The sequence below is a fragment of the Oncorhynchus keta genome, chromosome 20 (genome assembly GCF_023373465.1).
Source record: "Oncorhynchus keta strain PuntledgeMale-10-30-2019 chromosome 20, Oket_V2, whole genome shotgun sequence".
NCBI lineage: Eukaryota > Metazoa > Chordata > Actinopteri > Salmoniformes > Salmonidae > Oncorhynchus > Oncorhynchus keta.
In genome coordinates this window covers 11,392,633-11,418,420 of record NC_068440.1, presented here as the reverse complement: position 1 = coordinate 11,418,420, position 25,788 = coordinate 11,392,633, and the positions used below count along the sequence as shown (strand labels likewise).

The following is a 25,788-nucleotide window of genomic DNA, read 5'->3' as shown; positions in this document are numbered from 1 at the left end:
AAGCTTAAGAGTGTGTGAACGATGCAGAATGGGTGTAGACAAAGAAGAGTTCTCCAGTAGGTGTACCAAAACATTCAAAGGCCATTTTCGCAACTTTCAAATCAGAATAACTTTCCCATTGCTCCTCAACTGTAGTGTATGATATACCATTATTCTAGATATACAATTTTCTAGTCTACCTTTATCCAATGTAAAAAATACAATTTAAAATGTTGCTACATAACACCGAATCGATCCGGTCGGTCACAAATCAGTGCTCCTAGCTTGCGCATATATCAGAGCAATTGTGGCCCGTCCATTAGGGTGTTAGGGGCAGTGCCCCACTTGTGATTGGTCAAAAAAAGAACAAAATATAAATATGTAAAAATATATATTTTTTCATACTGAGTGTACAAACATTAAGAACACCTTCCTAATATTTAGTTGGATTTCACAGGTGACATCAATAAGGGATCATAGACTGACCAGGTGAATCCAGGTGTAAGGTATGTCATGGTAAGAGCCGGTGTTGCTAATGTTTTGTACACTCAGTGTATATTATATAATTCAAGGATTATGATTAAAATGTCCATAAAAGTGTGGTTAATTTGTGTCCATTTTATGGTTTCAATACAAGCTGTTAATTTACCTACTGCTCTGCCATCAGCAGACCTGCCACCCAGTGCTTGGATTGATGGCACTAAAGAGCAAATCGCAATGAACTGGTAAATAAATAATCATGACAGTCCATTGGTAGCTTGGGCCCTGAGCCCGACATCCATATCTATCAACAGTCAAAGGACAGAGGGATACACTAACTGGAACCGTTTCACCCCCCATGGCTCTGTGCCGAAATCGCAAGAATGTTATGTAAACACCAGCCCGAGAGGCTTGTATGAAACCCAAATAAAAAGGTAGTGACTTTGTCAGCTGCTACAGAATCACATAGTGTTCACAGAACGCCATCAATACGGTACAACAGTGAATAATCAGTGTGTCTTCAGTTATTGTGTCTCCAGTCTGGCATTAACCATTATCAACAGATAAGGCAATAATCCATAACAGTCAGCTTCAAGCCTAGTGACCATGATCACGCACACTGAGAGTCACAAACAGAACACGGGAAATGATGTGCATTACAGAAAGTTTAAAAAATGCTGAACATTGTGTTGATCACTCGAAACTAAATCACTCTTAAATGTCCCCATTACTCACACGCACATACACAGTATTACAAACATACCTTTGGTGTTGGTAGTAGTCTATGAGTGTTATAGACAGGAGAGTTCCAGAGCAGACCAGAATGAATAGAACCAGGTAACACATTGTTACAACAGGTCACCGACTGAATGACAGCACGACGACTACACTGTCTGTCCATCAGGGAAGGAATAGAGGGAGGGAGGGAGGAGAGTCTGAGGGGAAAGGAGGAGAGGTGTGTGTTTGTGTGTCAAGTGACATTTTATTTGTCTCGTGCGCACAACAGGTGTACAACAGGTGTAGACCTTACCGTGAAATGCCTACTAACATGTCTTTAATCAACAATGCAATTCAAGAAATAGTTAAGAATATATTTACTAAATAAACTAAAGTATGTCAAAAAAATCAATCAAGAAGTAACACTAGGAAATTACATAACAATAACAAGGCTATATACAGGAGGTACTGGTACTGAGTCAATGTGCGGGGGTACAGGTTAGTCAAGGTCATTTGTAAAGTGACTATGCATACATAATAAACAGCGAGTAGCAGCAGTGGGGCGGCGGGCGCAATTTAAATAGTCCGGGTGTCCATTTGATTAACTGTTCAGCAGATATGGCTTGGGGGTAAAAGCTGTTAAGGAGCCCTTTTGTCTTATACTTGGCTCTCCGGTACCGCTTGCCATGTGGTAGCAACAGTCTATGACTTGGGTGACTGGAGTCTTTGACAATTCTTTGGGCCTTATTCTGACACCGCCTAGTATATAGGTCCTGGATGTCAGGAAGCTTGGCCTCAGTGATATACTTGGCCGTACGCACTACCCTCTGTAGTGCCTTATGGCATATAGTACCATTCAAAGGTTTGGACACACCTACTCATTCTAGGGTTTTTCTTTATTTTTACTATTTTCTATATTGTAGAATAATAGTGAAGACTTCAAAACAATGGAATAACACATATGGAATCATGTAGTAACCAAATGAGTATTAAACAAATCAAAATATATTTTAAAAAAAATTCAAAGTAGCCACCCTTTGCAAATCTGTCAAGTCAAATGGTGGCTAATTTGAAGAAAAGGGCAGTGTGGAGTGTGATTGAGATTGCATCATCAGTGGATCTGTTGGGACAGCATGCGAACTGGAGTGGGTCTAGGGTTTCCGGCATGATGGTGTTGATGTGAACCATGACCAGCCTTTCAAATCACTTCATGGCTACCAACGTGAGTGTTACGGAGCAGTAATCATTTAGGCAGGTTACCTTTGCTTACTTGGGCACAGAGACTATAGTGGTCTGTTTGAAACGTAGGTATTACAGACTCGGTCAGGGAGAGGTTGAAAATGTTAGTGAAGACACTTGACAGTTGGTCCGTGCATGTTTTGAGAACACGTCCTGGTAATCCGTCTGACCCCGCGGCTTTGTAAATGTTAACCTGTTTAAAGGTCTTGCTCACATCGGCTACAGAGAGTGTGATCACACAGTCTTCCGGAACAGCTGGTGCTTTCAAGCAACAAAGGTATTTAGCGCGTCTGGTAGGCTCGCGTCACTGGGCAACTTGTGGCTGGGTTTCACGTTGTAGTCCGTAATATTGTTTGTCCTAGCAAAACAGAGTCCTATAGTGTAGCATCCGCGTCATCTGACCACTTCCGTATTAAGCGAGTCACTGGTAATGCCTGCTTTAGTTTTTGCTTGTAAGCGGGAATCAGGAGGATAGAATTATGGTCAGATTTGCCAAATGGAGGGTGGGGGAGAGCTTTGTACGGGTCTCTGTGTGTAGAGTAACGGTGGTCTAGAGTTTTTTTCTCCTCTGGTTGCACATGTGACCTGCTGGTAGAAATGTTGCAAAACTGATTTATGTTTGCCTGCATTAAAGTCTCCAGCCACTGGGAGCACCGCTTCTGGATGAGCATTTTCTTGTTTGCTTATGGCCTTATACAGCTGGTTGAGTGTGGTGTTAGTGCCAGCATCAGTCTGTGGTGATAAATAGACGGCTACGAATAATATAGATGAGAACTCTCTTGGTAGATATTGTGGTCTACAGTTTATCATAAGGTACTCTACCTCAGACGAGCAATACCTCAAGACTTCTTTAATATTAGACATTATGCACCAGCTGTTATTTATAAATAGACACACACCCCCACCCCTTGTCTTACCAGTAGCTTCTTCTCAGTTCTGCCGGTGCAAGGAAAATCCCGCCAGCTCTATATTATCCGTGTCGTCGTTCAGCCACAACTCAGTGAAACATAAGATTTTACAGTTTTTAATGTGCTGTTGGTAGGATAATCTTAATCGTAGGTCATCAATTTTATTTTCCAATGATTGCACGTTAGCTAGTAGAACGGATGGACCTTGGGAGTTGACTCGCGGGCCTACGGATTCTCAGAAGTCAGCCCGACCTGTACCCCCATTTCCTCCGTCTTTTCATCACGCAAATGACGGGGATTTGGGCCTGTTCCCGGGAAAACAGTATATCCTTCTCGTTGGACTCGTTAAAGGAAAAAGCTTCTTCCAGTTCAAGGGGAATAATCGCTGTTCTTATGCCCAGAAGATATTTTGTTAGCTCAAAAGAGAAGCCCACTTTGGTCTACTCACCAGGTACTATTAGGCCAAATGTGAATTCCATAAACTTGAATACCCCCTCGGTTTTCAAATCACATAGAGGGCATGGGCTGTTGCACGATAGCAACCAAAGCCCATGTTAGTCAGTTTATAACATTCCATCATTGATTACTCTGAGAGTTTCTCATACTGACATTGGCTGCGGCCTCAGGCCCTTTGATGCCAACCTTGGAAAAGTAATTCCAATTTCTACTTTCTTCTCTATTACAAATAGTGATAGACCAAATTGTGCAGTTCTATGCAATCATATAGCCATACCAACTATATCAATATCAAACATCAGACATGATGCAACTGCCTATTGAACATAGCTTGTTTGAGTTGGAGGCTTCGTGTGGCTTTAAACATCGTAAAGGGCTTGGGTTGATGCATCTTAACATTAGGAGCTTACTTCCTAAACTGGATAACATCAAGATCTGGCTATGCAGATAAATCCAGAAATTCTGGTGTTGTTTGAATCTTGGATCTCTGGGGACATTCTGAACTCTGATATTAACTTTGAGGGTTACAATGTGTTCAGAGCTGACAAACAGGGTGGAGTGGCCATTCTTATTTTTTTGGAATTCTCTGTGTCTTTACTGAAATTCATTTACCTTGCCAACAAATATGAGCAACAATCCTTAAGCCTTTGTCTGGGGAAACATTTATGCATAACTGTTATAGGGGTCTTACCGTCCTCTCTCGGCTAACCTTTGTGCACTCAAGGAGTTATGTAGTTTGTTGTCGTCTTTGACTAAATCAGAAGTTTGGGTGACCTAAATTATGATTGTGAAATACAGGCTTCAGACAATCTAAAAGACACGTGGAATGATCCAAACCTAACCTAGCTGGTGACTAAGCCTACACAGCCCAACCCTAAATATCCTTCAAAGTAAACATTAATTTCATTCTAACGAATACACCATAGAAATATGTTTCTACTGGTGTCTTCACCTAAGATGGTAGTGACCATTGCCCAGTTGTTTGTGTTAGAGATGTGAGAATACAAAAAAGCCTTGTGTCATCACAAAGAAGAACTTTTAAAAAACTTAAGTGAACAGGCTTTTTTACATGATCTTGATTTTAGTGACCTTGATTGTATTTCAGCTATCCCTGATCCTGATTTTAGCTTTGAGCCTTTTTGGAGATGTCTTCAATACTATTGTGGATAATCTTGCTTAAAAAGGTTTAAAAGGTAGGTTGGATGCCTTGTGCACTATGGAATTATCAGAAGTCATTCATAAAAGAGATGATGCTTGGGTCAAGGCGAGGAATTAGAAAAGCTACATCTGATTATTATGTAACCACTCTTTGGGATTGTAATGGGAACCCAGCAAAATTCTGGAAAACTGTCACATCCCTGAAGGGTTCTACTTCCTCCTCTCTGCCACAACACATTCATTCAGACACTGGCCTCATTGCAGAAAACAATGCCATCATTGATGAATTTAATCAACATTTTATCTTTGAAATAACTTCTAAGCCTATTCACAATGAGACTGGGCTTGATGCTGGATGCTGGATGAGACTGGGCTGGATGCTGATAGGGAGAAAAAGCCTTTCTGTTAGGCTATTTACAAAAAAATAAGTCCTGGATGCTTTGCTAGCAATAGACAACTTTTCTCTTTTTTATGAGAAGTGTATTTTGAATGTAAACAGCAACCACTTCAATTGTTAATGATCTTGTCAATGCTTTAGACACTGAAATTATGTGCTGCTTTGTTTATGGACCTGTCAATAGCTTTTGATACTGTTTATTTATTATATTTTACTGATTAAGTTTTCCTCGATAGGCCTGAGAATCTGACGCCTGTTCATGGTTTCATAATGATCTTAGTGACAAAAACTCAGGCCTTCGTGATTGTTGAGGTTAAGTCTGAACTTCCTGAAGTGCATAAAGGTGTATCACGGGTCGATTTTGCGACCTGTTCTCTTCAATTGTGTAATAAGTTATTTAAAAAAGGCTAACCCTCTTCTGCCCTATGCATAATTCCTAAATATATGCCTGAATAACATACACACACACAAAGAAAATCCTGAACTATGTGGACTGCAGGCATAAATGTGGTACCTACAGAGAACAAGCATCTGTGAAACTAACTGTCGTGTCAAGACATTATGTGGGCATTCCCGAGTAAGTTCAACAGGAGATATACTCTGAAACAGTATTTTGCCCATCCCCGGGCAAGCTTGGGTAGAACAGGGTTTAAAGCATTTTATCCTTGTGTTTGTTCCCTTTAAACAAAACTCAGAGGTTACACTGCAAGAGTCCAGCGTCGAGTCTTCTTGTGAGCAAACTCATTTATGTCTTTAAATTAAAATTTCTAGCTAACTGGTTTGCAATTGAAAGGATGGCAAGGCTGTTCAACCTGTCTTGGCACATTGTAGACCTTAGATAGTTCTTTATACCTTTCAGCTTACTGAAGGCACGTTCACCTCCACCAACTGTTACAGGCATTGTGCAGAACATTCGCAGTGCGATGCACACCTCTCCAAAAATGCTCTGTAGCTGCATCTTGTGGGTGGCATTTGGGAGCTCTACAGGAGAAAGATCATCTGAAAAAGTGGCACCATTTTGTGTCATTAAACGTCGCACTTCATTTTCAAATCCATCTGTGAGATATTTGGAGTACTTGTTTCTCAATTTGTGGCAAGATGGGAAAATGACTGAAACACGAATTTAGTTAACTGTAAGTATTGGTGAACACTTCTCTTGCCTATAACTGCAGTCGTGTTGAACCGCATGTCCAAATGACTGACTATACTATCCAGAGCCACATAAAACACTGTTGCGAAATCCAGTGTCTGACATCTGTTCATCTGCTATGTCATCTTCAGTCTCATCAGGGAAACGATTCTTTTTTTCCTGGCGGCTCCTCTGTTCACTGTGAAACTGAGTAGTTCCACCCATTTAATTTGCCACCGTGGAGGCTTCTGCCAGAAGAGCGTCCCATTGATTACACAGAGACTGTATTTCTTCCTGTAGTGCCTTAATGTGAGCTGCTTCCATGTCCAGAGAAATATTTCCTGACTGAAGAATTAGGCTTCTATTATCAATACACTGCAAAACTTTTACCCAGAAAGTGAGCAGGAAGATTGCCTTGAAAGACATGAAGATGCTTTTCAGACCTTTTGCCTCAGATTTGGCTTCGTTTGTTAGACTGCAGGTAGCAAGAAGCATGTCTAGGGCCTTGATGATAGTAAATGAGTTGCCACTGGTCAGACCACAGCAATACGACACACTCCATTGCGTGTCTGAAAGGCGGTTAAGACAGCTGCCAGTCTTTTCATTGAGAATGGCACAGTGCTCTGGGCTGGCATTGAACAGATTATAAAGACGATTCACACAGCCAAAAAAGGTTGATAATTCTGGGCACGACTAAGCTGCATGTACACCCACAAGATTAAGAGTTATGGAGGCACAAGGTGAGTATGTGGCCAGTGGATTCTTTTGCAGTATGTGTGCTTGAACACCCTTCATTTTCCAATTCAAATAACATTTTATTGGTCATACACACATGGTTAGCAGATGTTAATGCGAGTGAAGTGAAATGTTTGTTCTTCTACTTCCGACAGTGCAGTAATATCTAACAATTCCCCAACAACTACCTAATACACACAAATCTAAAGTGGTGAATGAGAATATGTACATGTAAGTATATGGATGAGCGATATAAATGTTATAAAATACAGCATATACACGTGATATGAGTAATGTAGGCTCTGTAAACATGATTAAAAGTGGCATTATTTAGAGTGGCATTGTATAACGTGACTAGTGATCCATTTATTAAAGTGGCCAGTGATTGGGTCTCAATGTAGGCAGCAGCCTCTGAATGGGGGGGGGTCGTCTCCCTCCACTGGTTCCACAGCGAAATAACCGGAGTAGCCTACCCAGGGGCGTTTGCCAAAATTAAAACCTACCGGGCCCCTAACATAGAAATCAGAATGTTTCAGATTGTGATAACGTACTGAACAATGTGTAATTAAATGTACTAACTACACGCTTCTGCTGCTCTATATTGCAATTGTGCAACTTCTAGTTTTCACCTTCATCCTTTGCCAATATTAACAGTAATGCAAACATTTTCGGTTCCTAATGTTAAAAGTTGTCTGTGTCATGAGGATTTTTATGCTTTATTATAATATATGGTATTGTAGTCAGTTTTAATGAAGAAATTACCAATGATCCATGTTTCAGATGATAAAAATGCGTAATAAGTTATTTAAACAAGGCTAACCCTCTTCTGCCCTATGCATAATTCCTAAATATATGCCTGAATAACATGCACACACACACAAAGAAAATCCTGAACTATGTGGACTGCAGGCATAAATGTGGTACCTACAGAGAACAAGCATCTGTGAAACTAACTGTCGTGTCAAGACATTATGTGGGCATTCCCGAGTAAGTTCAACAGGAGATATACTCTGAAACAGTATTTTGCCCATCCCCGGGCAAGCTTGGGTAGAACAGGGTTTAAAGCATTTTATCCTTGTGTTTGTTCCCTTTAAACAAAACTCAGAGGTTACACTGCAAGAGTCCAGCGTCGAGTCTTCTTGTGAGCAAACTCATTTATGTCTTTAAATTAAAAAAGGTCTGAAAAGCATCTTCATGTCTTTCAAGACAATCTTCCTGCTCACTTTCTGGGTAAAAGTTTTGCAGTGTATTGATAATAGAAGCCTAATTTTTCAGTCAGGAAATATTTCTCTGGACATGGAAGCAGCTCACATTAAGGCACTACAGGAAGAAATACAGTCTCTGTGTAATCAATGGGACGCTCTTCTGGCAGAAGCCTCCACGGTGGCAAATTAAATGGGTGGAACTACTCAGTTTCACAGTGAACAGAGGAGCCGCCAGGAAAAAAAGAATCGTTTCCCTGATGAGACTGAAGATGACATAGCAGATGAACAGATGTCAGACACTGGATTTCGCAACAGTGTTTTATGTGGCTCTGGATAGTATAGTCAGTCATTTGGACATGCGGTTCAACACGACTGCAGTTATAGGCAAGAGAAGTGTTCACCAATACTTACAGTTAACTAAATTCGTGTTTCAGTCATTTTCCCATCTTGCCACAAATTGAGAAACTGAAAAAAATTGACCCGTGATACACATTTATGCACTTCAGGAAGTTCAGACTTAACCTCAACAATCACGAAGGCCTGAGTTGTCACTAACATCATTATGAAACCATGAACAGGCGTCAGATCTCGGGCCTATCGAGGAAAACTTAATCAGTAAAATATAATAAATCAACCGTATCAAAAGCTATTGACAGGACCACAAACAAAGCAGCATATCATTTCAGTGTCTAAAGCATTGACAAGATCATTAACAATTGAAGTGGTTGCTGTTTACATTCAAAATACACTTCTCATAAAAAAGAGAAAAGTTGTCTATTGCTAGCAAAGCATCCAGGACTTATTTATTTTGTAAATAGCCTAACAGAAAGGCTTTTTCTCCCTATCAGCATCCAGCCCAGTCTCATCCAGCATCCAGCCCAGTCTCATTGTGAATAGGCTTAGAAGTTATTTCAAAGATAGCCCGCTGAAATAAAATGGTGATTAAATTCATCAATGATGGCATTGTTTTCTGCAATGAGGCCAGTGTCTGAATTAATGTGTTGTGGCAGAGAGGAGGAAGTAGAACCCTTCAGGGATGTGACAGTTTTCCAGAATTTTGCTGGGTTCCCATTACAATCCCAAAGAGTGGTTACATAATAATCAGATGTAGCTTTTCTAATTCCTCGCCTTGACCCAAGCATCATCTCTTTTATGAATGACTTCTGATAATTCCCTAGTGCACAAGGCATCCAACCTACCTTTTAAACCTTTGTAAGCAAGATTATCCACAATAGTATTGAAGACATCTCCAAAAAGGCTCAAAGCTAAAATCAGGATCAGGGAGAGCTGAAATACAATCAAGGTCACTAAAATCAAGATCATGTAAAAAAGCCTGTTCACTTAAGTTTTTTAAAAGTTCTTCTTTGTGATGACACAAGGCTTTTTTGTATTCTCACATCTCTAACACAAACAACTGGGCAATGGTCACCACCATCTTAGGTGAAGACACCAGTAGAAACATATTTCTCTGGTGTATTCGTTAGAATGAAATCAATGTTTACTTTGAAGGATCATTAGGGTTGGGCTGTGTAGGCTTAGTCACCAGCTAGGTTAGGTTTGGATCATTGAGTGGCATTGTATAACATGACTCGTGATCCATTTATTAAAATGGCCAGTGATTGGGTCTCAATGTAGGCAGCAGCCTCTCGGAGTTAGTGATTGCTGTTTAGCAGTCTGATGGCCTTGAGCTGTTTTTCAGTCTCTCGGTCCCTGTACTAACCTCGCCTTCTGGATGGTAGCGGTGTGAATAGGCAGTAGCTCGGGTGGTTGATGTCCTTGATGTTTTTGGCCTTCCTGTGACAATCGGGTGCTGTAGGTGTCATGGAGGGCAGGTAGTTTGTCCCCGGTGACGCGTTGTGCAGACCGCACCACCCTCTAGAGAGCCTTGCGGTTGAGGGCAGTGCAGTTGCCGTACCAGGCTGTGATACAGCCCGACAGGATGCTCTCAATTGTGCATCTGTGAAAGTTTGTCAGGGTTTTGGGTGACAAGCCAAATTTCTTCAGCCTCCTGAGGTTGAAGAGGTGCTGTTGCTCCTTCTTCACCACACTGTCTGTGAGTGGACCATTCAGTTTGTCTGTGATGTGTACACCGAGGAACTTAAAACTTTCCACTTTCTCCACTGTTGTCCCTTCGATGTGGATAGGAGGGTGCTCCCTCTGCTGTTTCCTGAAGTCCACGATCATCTCCTCTGTTTTGTTGACGTTGAGTGAGAGGTTGTTTTCCTGACACCACACTCCGAGTGCCGTCACCTCCTCCCTGTAGGCTGTCTCGTCGTTGTTGGTAATCAAGCCCATTACTGTTGTGTCGTCTGCAAACTTAATGATTGAGTTGGAGGCGTGCATGGCCACACAGTTGAAGGTGAACAGTGAGTATAGGACGGGGCTGATCACACACCCCTGTGGGGCCCCAGTGTTGAGGGTCAGCGAAGTGGAGATGTTTCCTACCTTCAATAACTGGGGGAGGCCCGTCAGAAAGTCCAGGACCCAATTGCACAGGGTGGGGTTGAGACCCAGGGCTTCCAGCTTGAGGATGAGCTTGGAGGGTGCTATGGTGTTGAATGCTGAGCTGTAGTCAATAAACAGCATTCTTACATAGGTATTATTTTTGTCCAGATGGGGTAGAGCAGTGTGCAGTGTGATGGCGATTGTGTTGTCTGTGGACCTGAATGCAAACTGAAGTGGGTCTCGGGTGGCTGGTAAGGTGAAGGTGATATGATCCTTGACTAGTCTCTCAAAGCACTTCATTATGACAGAAGTGGTTGCGATGGTCATTTAGTTCAGTTAGCTTTGCCTTCTTGGGTACAGGAACCATTGTAGCCATATTGAAGCATGTGGTGACCACACACTTGTTAGGGAGCGATTGAATATGTCCGTAAACACCTCATCCAGCTATCTGGGCCAAATCAAATCAAAATCAAATTTAATTTGTCACATACACATGGTTACAGATGTTAATGCGAGTGTAGCGAAATGCTTGTGCTTCTAGTTCCGACAATGCAGTAATAACCAACGAGCAATCTAACCTAACAATTCCAAAACTATTACCTTATACACACAAGTGTAAAGGGATAAAGAATATGTACATAAAGATATATGAATGAGTGATGGTACAGAACGGCATAGGCAAGATGCAGTAGATGGTATTGAGTACAGTATATACAGTGTGGCAAAAAAGTATTCAGTCAGCCACCAATTGTGCAAGTTCTCCCTCTTAAAAATATTTGTCTGCTGGCACTCCAAAATGTTACAGTTACATTACAAATGGTCCTTTTGTTCGATAAAGTCCTTTATATCCATGTTTTTTTTAACTCTGTTTAGCTGGCGCGCTTCAGTCAATAATCCACTCGGTTTCCCTCCTTCAAAAGGCATACAAAATGAATCCCAAACATTACCAATAAACTTATCCAAACAAGTCAATCAACGTTTATAATCAAACCTTAAGTACCCCAATACGCAAATAAACTATAAAATGTAAGACGGAGAATCATTATTGTCTTTACCGGAGATAAACAAAAAGAACCCGCTCTCTCGACCATGCGCTTGGAAACACTACAGCCAAAATGGGAGCCACTTAGAAAAACTACAACTTCACCCTAATTTTTCCAAAAACCAGCTTGAAACTCTTTCTAAAGACCGTTGACATCTAGTGGAAGCCCTATGAAATGCAATCGGGGACAATTTCGCCCTATTATAAAAGTGCCAGCCATTGAAATCAGTGGTATGCTGAATTTTTTTCAATGGTTTGTCTTCGGGGTTTCACCAGTGTTTTCTATCCAAATCTACCAATTATATGGATATTCTAGATTCTGGGCCTGAGTAGCAGGTAGTTTACTTTGGGCACGCTTTTCATCTGGACGTCAAAATACTGCCCCCTATCCCAAAGAAGTTAACAAACTGTAGTTTTTCCAAGTAAGGACATCTACTTTGTGCATAACACAAGTACATTTTTCAACAATTGTTTACAGACAGATTATTTCACTTAATCACCATTCCAGTGGGTCAGAAGTTTACCTATACTAACTTGACTGTGCCTTTAAACGGCGTGGAAAATTCCAGAAGATTAAGTAATGGCTTTAGAAGCTTCTGATAGGTTAATTGACATAATTTGAGTCAATTGGAGGTGTATCTGTGGATGTATTTCAAGGCATACCTTCAAGCTCAGTGCCTCTCTGCTTGACATCATGGGAAAATCAAAAGAAAATCAGCCAGAAAACAAATGGTAGACCTCAACAAATATGGTTGATCCTTGGGAGCGATTTCCAAAAGCCTGAAGGTACCACGTTCATCTGTACAAACAACAGTATGCAAATATAAACACCATGGGCCCACGCAGCCGTCATACCACTCAGGAAGGAGACATGTTCTGTCTCCTAGAGATGAACGTACTTTGGTGCGAAAAGTGCAAATCAATCCCAGAACAGCAGCAAAGGACCTTGTGAAGATGCTGGAGGAAACAGTTACAAAAGTATCTATATCCCCAGTAAAACAAGTCCTATATCGACAACCTCAAAGGCCGCTCAGCAAGGAAGAAGCCACTGCTCCAAAACCGCCATAAAAAAAATCCAGACTACGGTTTGCAACTGCACATGGGGACATTCAGAAAGATCATACTTTTCTGGTCTGATGAAACAGAAATAGAACTGTTTGGCCATAAAGACCATTGTTATGTTGTTTGGAGGAAAAAGGGGGAGGCTTGCAAGCCGAAGAACCTCATCCCAACTGTGAAGCACGGGGTGGCAGCATCATGTAGTGGGGGTGCTTTACTGCAAGAGGTACTGGTGCACTTCACAAAATAGATGGCATCACGAGGAAGGAAAATTATGTGGATAATATTGAAGCAACATCAGTAAGGAAGTTAAAGCTTGGTCACAAATGGGTCTTAACAATGACCCCAAGCATACTTCTAACATTGTGGCAAAATGGCTTAAGGACAACAAAGTCAAGGTATTGGAGTGGCCATCAAAGCCCTGACCTCAATCCTATAAAACATTTGTGGGCAGAACTGAAAAAGCGTGTGCGAGCAAGGAGTCCTACAAACCTGACTCAGTTACACCAGCTCTGTCAGGAGGAATGGGCCAAAATTCACCCAACTTATTGTGAGAAGCTTGTGGAAGGCAACCCGAAACGTTTGACCCAAGTTAATCCATTTAAAGGCAATGCTACCAAATACTAATTGAATGTATGTAATCTTCTGATCCACTGGGAATGTGAATAAATAAATAAATAAATGCTGAAATAAATCACTCAACAATTATTCTAATGTGATTTCACATTCTTAAAATAAAGTGGTGATCCTAACAGACCTAAGACAGGGAAGTTTTACTCGGACTAAATGTCAGGATTTGTGAGAAACTGATTTGAAATGTATTTGGCTAAGTTATGTAAACTTCCGACTTCAACTGTATATATACACACGTGTGTGTCTGTATATATGCACATAATTACCAATGGATGCACTCATTATTTTATTTAACCTTTGTTTAACTAGGCAAGTCAGTTAAGAACAAATTCTTATTTACAATGACGGCCTACCCCGGCCAAACCCTAACGATGCTGGGCCAATTGTGCGCAGGCCTATGGGACTCCCAATCACAATATAGCCTGGAATCGAACCAGGGTCTGTAGTGACACACACAAGGAAGTGTATAAATAATTTGATAAATTCATTAAAACCATTACAGGAAGGAAATCCAAAAACTGGTATAACATTTTAATGTTTTCCATAAAATATAAAACCACAGCATACTAATAACAATGTATAAATAACTCTGTTACAGACAGTCCAACATGTAGCTGTATCACCCCCTGGCTGTGGAGTTGTATTAATAGGGGTTAGAGTGTAGGAGTTATGGTGAAGGGGTTAGAGAGTGTAGGAGTTATGGTGAAGGGGTTAGAGAGTGTAGGAGTTATGGTGAAGGGGTTAGGGTGTAGGAGTTATGGTGAAGGGGTTAGAGTGTAGGAGTTAGAGTGTAGGAGTTATGGTGAAGGGGTTAGAGTGTAGGAGTTATGGTGAAGGGGTTAGAGTGTAGGAGTTATGGTGAAGGGGTTAGGGTGTAGGAGTTATGGTGAAGGGGTTAGGGTGTAGGAGTTATGGTGAAGGGGTTAGGGTGTAGGAGTTATGGTGAAGGGGTTAGGGTGTAGGAGTTATGGTGAAGGGGTTAGGGTGTAGGAGTTATGGTGAAGGGGTTAGGGTGTAGGAGTTATGGTGAAGGGGTTAGGGTGTAGGAGTTATGGTGAAGGGGTTAGGGTGTAGGAGTTATGGTGAAGGGGTTAGGGTGTAGGAGTTATGGTGAAGGGGTTAGGGTGTAGGAGTTATGGTGAAGGGGTTAGGGTGTACAGGCAGGGCCAGCCCTAAGCAAGATTTGGTTGGGGGGCCCCTGCAAGTTTTTTGTAGTTCTACACATTTTGTCATGGGGCGGAGATAAATTCTTGCCATTTTAAAGCTAATGTCCTGGAATTTTACCAATTTTGCCATAGGGTAGAGAACATTTTTTTGCAGTTTTAAAGCACATTTCCTGCAATAATATTTTTTGTAATGACTTTCATGTTAATGATATTGGAGTGACAAACAAGGTCAATGGGGGCCATTTGGAGGTCAGGGCCCTAGGGCACGTGCCCGATCGGTATTAGGCCATGATGACTACCAGTTTAGATAACTGGCAACACTAAGGTCTCTATTGAATCTGTATTGCTAATTTCCTATTGAGCCAAAATCTGCAGTGTTTACCGTAAATGCAATCTCCGCTCATGTGGAACATTGCATTTAAATTTCAATCACGCTGTAATGCTGAATTTCTGGGATATGGATTGAATAGAGCCCTAACAAAAACATGTACTATTCTAACTCTCAACTGTAAGTTGAGACCCCAACAGTTATTATTGTTGTTTCAGGGGCCCCCTGGCAGCCGCTTGTGTCGCTTATGCTTGTGTACAGGGTCCAACATGTAGCTGTAGTGCCCCCTGGCTTTGGAGTTGTAGTGGTGTAGGGGTTACTGGTCGTTGTTGTAAATGAGAATGTTTCCTCAGTCAACTCACCATTAAAATAAGGCTAAATAAAACAAATAAATAGAGACATTTAGGTTATAGTTGAAGGGGTTAGGGTGTAAGGCAGGGGTCGGCAACAGGCGGCCCATGAGATTTTTTGGAGCTTAAAAAAGAGACACGTTATGATTGTTGGAATGATTGTTATTTTCAAATATAACCTATTTTGGGGCTTAGTTGTGGTCAATTTGCACTGTGCAAATTATTAGAATTATGTTCTGGCCCCCTGACCATCTGCTTGTTAGGGTGTACAGGGTCCAACATGTAGCTGTAGTGCCCCCTGGCTGTGGAGTTGTAATAGCAGCAGGAACTCTTCAGGCATGGCGTGCATGAAGTGACTTGGACCAACGTTGTCATAGTAATGATGTGGCAAAGTATTTTTGGATAGATCCAGAGGGAAGGGCCAGAAGCCATACAGATGAACCTGACAGATAGAGATAGAGACTTAGAAACATATACAAACACATACGTACGCACACACACACTTAATCTCTTAGGGTAGTAAATCACATCCTCTACCACTTGTGTCTACGCTAATGACTGTATAATCCGATGCGGGATGCATGCGGTCGTTGAGGCCGGTGCAGCCATGGTCTTATGTCTTCTTGGTCACTTCGCCAGGCGACACGCAGTCCTTTTTTTCCTGAGCCAACTGCACTCCTTGATGGCAGAGGCAGCACCAGGTGGAACGGTCCGCAGCACCAGGTGGAACGGTCCGCAGCACCAGGTGGAACGGTCCGCAGCACCAGGTGGAACGGTCCGCCGCAACAGTCCAGAGGGAGTCCAGGGTTTATCCCACACAGTCTTCAAGTGGTCCTTCAGACGCTTTTTCTGACCACCTGCAGAACGGCCCAGTTGTAGCTGTCTGTACAGCTGCGGTGAGGGTGGCTTGTAGAGCTTCTGGGGTGTGTCACATGAGCACAATCATCCACATACTGAAGCTCAAGTACTCGTTCAGATTCCAGCTTTGTGGCAGCTCCTACTGGAGACCCAGTGCGGCTTTAGAAAGAACAGAAGTCCGGTGGACATTATCTTCCGTGCAACTTCAACTTCAGGAAAAGTGCAGTGAACAGAAACACCGACTCATGGGCTTTGTGGACCTCTCCAAAGCCTTCGACACAGTACACCGTGAACTCCTTTGGAAGGCCCTCATGCAGGTTGGCTGTGTGAACATGTGTGAACATCCTGTGTCAGTTCCATGAGAGGATGATGGCCAGGATAACAGTTGGGGGTCAGGAGTCTGAACCCTTTGGGGTAGGCACTAGTGTGAGGCAAGGGTGTGTGCTTGTGCCGGTCCTATTCAATGTTTTCCTCCTTTCCCTCCTGCACAAGGACATGGAAACTTCAGATTGGACAGGAACCTCTATTGAGGCAACACACACACACACACATACCTGTTCACAGATCTCCAGAGCAGTGCTGGCCAGCATCATACCAGTAGAGAGCCGTGGGGCTCGTTGCCCGCGGTGACGCCAGAACTTGTCCAGCTTAAGCAGGTAGTCTGGGTGAAAGAACACCACTTTCTGTTGGGTGCAGGCCTTACGGAGGGCGTGGTACACCTGGAAATGAATAAAGACTGATTAATGACATCATTACCATCTACCCTCCTCTCCCAGGATCCAAATGTTAGTTATCAATTTTGTTCTTAAAAATGATAGTTATTGATGGGAAAAAAATAGGCCCAGCCCTTAACAGGCATATAGCATTGGGTCCTGTCGGGCAGGAGCCGGGTACCTAGTCTTATTTCATGGTAGCAGCTCACCTTGAAGCAGGGGGAGGTCCCGAAACCAAAAGAGAAGGCGTGGAGAAGCAGATGGGTGTGGCCATAGGCTGACATGACTTCCATCAGTGGTCCAGGGTTCCGTTGGAGGTCAGGGTATCTGAGGAAAAGCAAGGGGAGTCATTAGGAGATTCTCAAAAGGGGTCAAATTATTAGCACCCCTGTGAGGATTATCCCTTGTGAGGATAACGACACTGAGCCTTAGAGAGGGTGCTAATTAATTGTGGTCAATTACAGCTGCACTGGGTAACTATGTGTGTACAGATGTTTTGTAGGGACAGCTCTAACAAGAATGCAGATTTTTCCTAGATTTGAACACAATTTCCAAGAAACACCCGCTCTCATGGGTAGTCGGCTGGGAATGACGTAGTGTCAACGTCCTGAGCAGTCTAGGCTGTGGCACATTTGAAACTGTAGTGGATGCAATAACAGTTCACAGACAATTTTGAAAAGAAGATAAATCTATTCCATTTTCCAATGTCTTCAGAACAGTTAAAACATGTATACACTCGGTATAATTCTTTGGTTTTACATTGAAATAAAAACTATTCATGCCGTTTGCCAGAAAGGTAGCAATGTTAGTAACATTGTCTTGTCAAAACGCTGTAACTACCGTTCATTCCTCTGCCTGGTAAAAGATTAGATCGCTATCCAAGCTAGCTAACTTGGTAGCTACATTAACTATCACACTCGGATGTCCTCACTACAGAAGGCAGCACAGTAAATCAACTTCTAAAGAAAGCATTTAACGACACGGTGGACTGTTCTATCATTTACAGTCCAGCAGTACAACCAGAGACATCTCCAAATTCACAGAATGCTATATACCCAATACAAAGACTCATGCACCTTACAACATACAATTGCTGCCATTTTACAACTGCACTATTCTATTTATTACCAAGTACAGTGCCTTGGGGGGGGTGAGTATCCAGGCCCCATGATTCTTTCCACATTTTGTTAGGTTACAGCCTTATTCTAAAATGGATTATTTATTTAATCTCAGCAATCTACACACAATACTGCACAATGACAAAGCGAAAACAGGTTGACATTTTTTGCTAATTTATTAAAGATGAAAAAAAACGAATAGCTTATTTACATAAGTATTCAGACCCTTTGCTATGGGACTCGGAATTGAGCTCAGGTGCATCCTGTTTCCATTGATCACCCTTGAGATGTTTCTACAACTTGATTGGACATCATTTGGAAAAGCACACACCTGTCTATATAAAAAGGTCCTACAGTTGACAGTGCATGTCAGAGCAAAAACCAAGCAATGAGGTCAAAGGAATTGTCCTTAGCAATCAGGGGAGAAGGGCCTTGGTCAGGGAGGTGACCAAGAACCCATGGTCACTCTGACAGAGTTCTAGAGTTCCTTTGTGGAGATGGTTGTCCTTCTGGAAGGTTCTCCCATCTCTGCAGTACTCCACCAATCAGGTTTTTGTGGTAGAGTGGCCAGACGGAAGCCACTTCTCATTAAAAAAGGGCATGACAGCCCGCTTGGAGTTTGCCAAAAGGCAACTAAAGACTCTCAGACCATGAGAAACAGGATTCTCTGGTCTGATGAAACCAAAATTGAACTCTTTGGCCTGAATGCCAAGTGTCACGTCTGGAAGAAACTTGGCACCCTCCCTAAGGTGAAGCATGGTGGTGGCAGCGTCAGCTGTGGGGATGTTTTTCAGCTGCAGGGACTGGGAGACTAGTCAGGATTGAGGGAAAGACGAACGGAGCAAAGTACGGAGAGATCCTTGATGAAAATCTGCTCAAGACCTCAGACTCAGGCTTAGGTTCACCTTCCAAACTCTAAAAATAAAGTGTCGCACACTCCATATATATATATAAACTCCCAGTCATTTAATGGGTAAATCACCAACGTTCCGGCATCACTGTACCTTCTTCAGGGTGAACGTTCACCTTCCAACAGGACAACGACCCTAAGCACGCAGCCAGAACAATGCAGAAGTGGCTTCGGGACAAGTCTCGGAATGTCCTTGAGTGGCCCAGCCAGAGCCCAGACTTGAAACGAATCAAACATCTCTGGAGAGACCTGAAAATAGCCGTGCGGTTACACTCCCCATCCAACCTGACAGAGCTTGAGAGGATCTGCAAAGAAGAATGGGAGAAACTCCCCAAATACAGGTGTGCCAAGCTTGTCGCATCATAAACAAGAAGACTCAAGGCTGTAATTGCTCCCTAAGGTGCTTCAACAAAGTACTGAGTAAAGGGTCTGTACTTATGCAAATGTGTTCCGGTGTTTTTTTTGCACATTTAAAAAAAAAATCTAAACATTTTTTTTTTGCTTTGTCATTGATAATAAAAATATTTTTAAAAAACAAAGGAAAAAGCTATCCATTGTAGAAGAAGGCAATAACGTAACAAAATGCGTAAAAAGTAAAGGGGTCTGAATACTTTCCGAATGCACTATATATAGTGTGGCTGAGGTTCTTCCTGGAGTTTTTATTATTTTTGCTCTGGGATTGAAACCGGTGCTTCGGTCAGATGACATGAAAATAGAGCTCTTTGTCTGTATCTGATCATGTGTATTGATAGAGTATATACCTTTTATTGATCTGGGAAGGGTTGGCCGTTATGAGGTCTGTCTTTACTCCCACGTCATAACTCTTGTTGATAGGAGCCAGGTTAAACCTGTCAACAACAACAATCACAACATTAGAAACAACTACGACAACACAACATTCACACAAGATTACATCAACATTCACACCACATTACATCAACACAACAAATAACTGTATCCCCCTCCCTACATATTACCTCAACTAACCTGTGCCCACGTACAATGACTTTGTACCCCCTGTATATTGACTGGTTATTGTTATTTTAATGTTACTTTATATATAAAAATATATCTAATACTTTTTTTTAAAAATAATATTTTGCTAAATACATTTTTTTTAAACTCTACATTGTTGATTAAGGGCTTGTAAGTAAGCTTTTCACGGTAAGGTCTGACACCCGTTGCATTCTGCGCATGTGACAAATTCAATTTGATTTGAATAAGAGCGCCATATACAAACTAGTGATGGACTCAGAAAGAGGTGCCGGTTTCGATAGGATAAAACAAGATTCACAGAATATCCACACAACATTCACACAAGATTATAAACAACTGTCACACATCACATCAACTTTGGACATTATACAGGCCTCCCGCACAGCGCCAGCTGTGCCACCAGAGACCCTCCCTCCCACAGCGCCAGCTGTGCCACCAGAGACCCTGGGTTCGCGCCCAGGCTCTGTCGTAACCATTGGCCTAGCGTCGTCCGGGTTAGGAAGGGTTTGGCCGGTAGGGATGTCCTTGCCTCATCGCGCACGAGCGGCTCCTGTGGCGGGCCGGGCGCAGTGCACGCTAACCAAGGTTGCCTGGTGCACTGTGTTTCCTCCGACACATTGGTGCGGCTGGCTTCCGGGTTGGATGCGTGCTGTGTTTAGAAGCAGTGCAGCTTGGTTGGGTTGTGTATCGAAGGTTGAAAGTCATGCGTCCTCCGTCTTTCCCGAGCCCGTACGGGAGTTATAGCGACGAGACAAAATAGTAGCTACTAACAATTGGATACCATGAAATTGGGGAGAAAAAGGGGAAGAAAAAAAATGAAATAAAAAAATGAACTTTGAACATTACACAACTGCATTACATTGCTATAGATTACTACCAATAATGGATTGATTGATAGAGAATGTTGTTGCTGATACCTGATGACATAGTCAGCATTGTCTATTTCCGCTCCACAGCTGCTGTTCTGCAGGATTCCTCCACTTCCCACCACGGCACAACGACTCAATGAACCTTTACTCCAGGGTACGGTCTATACACACACACACACACGTTTTGTTATTATATCCTCAAGGGGGACATAACATTTATTTCCATTAAATATCCTATTTTCCATAACCACTAACACTAACCCAAACCCAAACCCTAACCACTAACCCCTTTCCCTATACCCAAACCTTAAAATAGCCTTTGTCCTCATGGGGATGTGGGAAATGTCCCCACGAGGGACAATTGTCCTGGTTTTACTAACCTTGTGGGGACTTTAAGTCCTCACAAGGATAGAAGAGCTAACCCATACAAACACCTGAGGCAACATGTCCCATAGTGCTTGGTCCACCTTTCTCTTCCTCCACTTCTCTGCATCATAAGTCAGACTCTGGTTCTGATTGGTGTTCTGTCTGGTCACCATCAGCCTATCAGAAGCGTTACAGCATGACCACAACTCTGTCCTGGGAGGGAAGGACAGGAAGTTTGTTGGAGACTATCGCAAGACTGAGCAAGGTGTGTGTGAAAACTGTGTCAGTGGCGGCTGGTGGGAGTTAGCTATAGGGGATTGGCTCATTGTAATGGCTGGAATGGAATAATTGGAACGGAGTCAAACGTGGTTTCCATGTGTTTGATACTGTTCCATGTATTCCATTCCAGCCATTACAATGAGCCTGTCCTCCTATAGCTCCTCCCACCAGGCTCCACTGGTGTGTGTCTCACCTGTGTAGTTCTCTGTGTGTGAGGTTGAGTCTCCAGGGACAGTTCATTAGCTCTCTCACCTCCTGAGAGAACAGGCCAATGTCCACTCTGACACACACACAAACACACCAGGTCACTCCAATTCCAATGCAATATTCAACATTCCCACCACGTCGGGAGATGCCGTCAGATGCCACTAAGGGCAGCGGTGAGCACGTACTTTCAAGTAGTCTTGCGTCATTGGCTCTGAGAATCGTGGGTTTAATATCCCAAACCCTATCCCAAACCTTAACTATTTGGAATTAATACCTAAACTTAACCTTGTTTCTGTTTTAACCCTCTCCCAAACCTTAACCCTTAAAACCCTTTCCTGCGGTCAAATGACCAAACCGCCCTCAACCTTTTCATAATTTCATAGTTAAATTACATTTTTTTGTTTTTTTAACCCGCAAATCAAGTGTTTCTTATTTTATTTTTTTCTCACCAATTTCGTGGTATCCAATTTTTGTAGTAGCTACTATCTTGTCTCATCGCTACAACTCCCGTATGGGCTCGGGAGAGACGAAGGTTGAAAGTCATGCGTCCTCCGATACACAACCCAACCAAGCCGCACTGCTTCTTAACACAGTGCGCATCCAACCCGGAAGCCAGCCGCACCAACGCGCCGGAGGAAACACCGTGCACCTGGCCACCTTGGCTAGCGAACACTGCGCCCAGCCCGCCACAGGAGTCGCTGGTGCGCGATGAGACAAGGACACCCCTACCGACCAAGCCCTCCCTAACCCGGGCGACACTAGGCCAAGTGTGCGTCTCCCCACGGACCTCCTGGTCGCGGCCGGTTACGACAGAGCCTGGGCACGAACCCAGGGACTCTGATGGCACAGCTGGCGCTGCAGTACAGCGCGCCCTTAACCACTGCGCCACCCGGGAGGCCCTGCAAATCAAGTGTTTCTATGTGAAATTGTTTGGTTATATTTCAGCCTTCTGTGACACATATAAAAGTATAATAGTATATAAAATATATAATACTCAAAACTGAATACATTTCATACATACACTCTATATCTGGGCCCATACCATGTGTATGCTTTTGTTTCAAAGTAGATTTGTTTAAGACTGCCAAGAAACACTCTGTGACACTGATTTAGCCCACCCTCGTAAAAAGGTTACTTAACCAATCGGAATTCATTCCTAAACTTAACCGTCAAATTATGACGTTTAGACAAACGTAGAATACTGAATTCAAACCGTGTGATCTTGTTACACACACACACACACACACACACACACACACACACACACACACACACTATAAATTGACATATAGATGGTGAACTTGTTGGATCAGGATGGATTGTCTGGTTGATCTGATCAGACTTTCCAGTAAAGAAAATCTTACGTAGAATCTCTCACTCGGACCCCAGGAAGATTACCTGACATCGTAGCGTTAGATAATGGAGATTAAAAAATAAAAGTAATCAAATAATCAAAGCCCCACTTACTTTTTCATAGTAGTCATGGTCACCAGTTTCTCTCTCAGTCTTCTGCACTGCAACCTATTCTGGACAGAGTCCAAAAACCCATCTCTGCAACACACACATAAATCAATTCTCTGATAAGGCTAAATGATCAAATCACAGAAATGCTTTATGACTAGATAAGGTTGTAAACTAGTCTATAAATGGTTTAATATGAAAGGACAATTATGCAGTACTCAGAAATCCGGCTCCGGGTTAGAGAGTGGGGTGTACAAGAGTCCAATGGACATTCAACCACTTATTTGAACAGCAAAAAACATCCCAGCCAGAGGGGAAAACACAGATGAGAACATACCCAAACATTCTATGTTTTTTCATCAAGAAGTTATTGGAAGAGTCCTCTGATGGTGGCCAAACAAAATAATGGCTGCAGTCCAAACTCAAAGTGGCCATCCCTCAGCCCTGAACCCTCAGCCCTTGAATGACGTTTTACATAGTCACATCAGAGTATACTTCAAAATGTCCCTTGCCCAAGTGAGGGAGAGTGATGATCGGTGAGGCAACGTCCTTGGTGGAAATGTTGAAGTTGAGCTTAAACCTATTAATGTACCTAAAAAGCTAACATAGCTAGCTAGCACGCCTGTCAGGTATCTACCTACCCATAGCTTGCAAGCTAGTTTTATAGTTTGGTCATTTATTCCAATAAATTTCAGAATTCCCCCCAAAATGTTAATGAATCTAGCTATGTTTTATAGGCCCCTCACTACAAGACTAAGGCAATTTTACAAAGCAAAAATCAAATCTCATATTTTTTTTTTTGTTAGCAAGCTAGCGTCATAATTTTGTCTGACACGCCGAAAATGCAGCAGTGGCTGCATTTCAACCACGTAAAAGACACACGCTTGAATTATGCCCTTGGGGGAATCCCCGTGGCCATCTATGTCGTAGGTCCAAACAATTAGCCAAGCAAGGGAAGTTAGCAACCTAAGCCCCTCAGCCCTCGTTTGTGATCGAGTGTACAATTCTGTTCACTCCGGGGCCTAAAACAGACCATAATTAAATTGGCGAGGATTGTACATCCGCTAAGAAAAAAGTCTGCCAAAACTTCAAATCCTTATGGAGTCAACATACAAGTGTAAGAACAATTTAAATAAGTTACAAATTGTGCTACTAATGCACACGATGGCACAAACATGAGACTTGAAATTGAGCTCAGGTGCATCGTGTTTCCATTGATCATCCTTGATGTTTCTTCCAACTTGATTGGATTCCACCGGTGGTAAATTTAATTGATTGGACATGATTTGGAAAGGCACACACCTGTCTATATAAAAAGGTCCCACACTTGACAATGCATGTCAGAGCGAAAACCAAGAAATGAGGCGGAAAGAATTGTCCGTAGATTTCCGAGACAGGATTGTGTCGAGGCACAGATCTGGGAAGGGTACCAAAAAATGTCTACAGCATTGAAGGTCCCCAAGAACACAGTGGCCTCCATCATTCTTAAATGCAAGAAGTGGAACCACCAAGACCCTTCCTAGAGCTGGCCACCCAGCCAAACTGAGCAATCAGGGGAGAATGGCCTTGGTCAGGGAGGTGACCAAGAACCCGATGGTCACTCAGACAGCTCCAGAGTTTGTCTGTGTAGATGGGAGAACCTTCCAGAAGGACAACCATCTCTGCAGCACTCCACCAAATCAGGCCTTTATGGTAGAGTGGCCAGGCAGAAGCCACTCCGCATGAAAAGGCACATGACACTTGGAGTTTCCCAAAAGGCAACTAAAGGACTCAGGCCATGAGAAACAAAATTCTCGGGTCTGATGAAACCAAAATTGAACTCTTTGGCCTGAATGTCAAGTGTCACATCTGGAGGAAACCTGGAGCCATCCCTAATGTGAAGCATGGTGGTGGCAGCATCATGCTGTGGGGATGTTTTTCAGAGGCATGGACTGGGAGACTAGTCATGATCGAGGCAAACATGAACAGAGCAAAGTACAGAGGTTCTTGATGAAAACCTGCTCCAGAATGCTCAGGACCTCCGACTGGGGTGAAGGTTCACCTTCCAACAGGACAACAACCCTAAGCACACAGCCAAGACAATGCAAGAGTGGCTTCAGGACAAGTCTCTGAATGTTCTTGAGTGGCCCAGCCAGAGCCCGGACTTGTACCCAATCTAACATCTCTGGAGAGACTTAAATAGATGTGCAGCAACACTCCCCATCCAACCTGACAGAGCTTGAGAGGAATGGGAGAAACTCCCCAAAAATACAGGTGTACCAAGCTTCTAGTGTCATACCAAAGAAGACTGGAGGCTGTAATCGCTGCCAAAGGTGCTTCAACAAAGTACTGAGTAAAGGGTTTGAATACTTATGTAAATGTCATATTTCAGTTTGACAATTTGCAAAAAGCTCTAAAAACATGTTTTTTCACTGTCATTGTGGTGTGTTGTGTGTAGACTGATGATAAAAACACAACCGTGGGTTGAATGAGTGACGAATTTCCGGACAAGGGCGGTACATTTAAAATTAATTCATTCTTCCCTCGCCCTGCAAGTGTCCACTTCATTTGGGGGCTGAGGGTGTGTCTTTTACGTGTTTAGAATG

General features: G+C 42.7%; 1 protein-coding gene across 5 annotated transcripts in view; it reads right to left on the bottom strand.

Moving 5' to 3' along the window:
* LOC118399392 (alpha-2,8-sialyltransferase 8F-like) overlaps positions 1-25,788 on the bottom strand; it is a 46,220-nt gene that overhangs the window by 13,943 nt on the left and 6,489 nt on the right. For 2 of the 5 annotated variants that reach the window (XM_052472070.1, XM_052472073.1), the window contains exons 2-9: positions 23,210-23,293; positions 21,729-21,815; positions 21,325-21,469; positions 20,939-21,051; positions 19,787-19,873; positions 17,207-17,324; positions 16,839-17,003; positions 14,099-15,868 (exon numbers count right to left, since the gene is read on the bottom strand). In XM_052472070.1, the coding sequence (XP_052328030.1) occupies positions 15,686-15,868; positions 16,839-17,003; positions 17,207-17,324; positions 19,787-19,873; positions 20,939-21,051; positions 21,325-21,469; positions 21,729-21,815; positions 23,210-23,226 (915 nt within the window). In that variant the 5' untranslated portion in view covers positions 23,227-23,293 and the 3' untranslated portion in view covers positions 14,099-15,685. Of the gene's footprint in view, positions 1-1,222; positions 1,362-14,098; positions 15,869-16,838; positions 17,004-17,206; positions 17,325-19,786; positions 19,874-20,938; positions 21,052-21,324; positions 21,470-21,728; positions 21,816-23,209; positions 23,294-25,788 lie in introns of those variants that run through there. The other 3 variants (XM_052472072.1, XM_052472071.1, XM_035795444.2) reach the window with 3 other exon arrangements.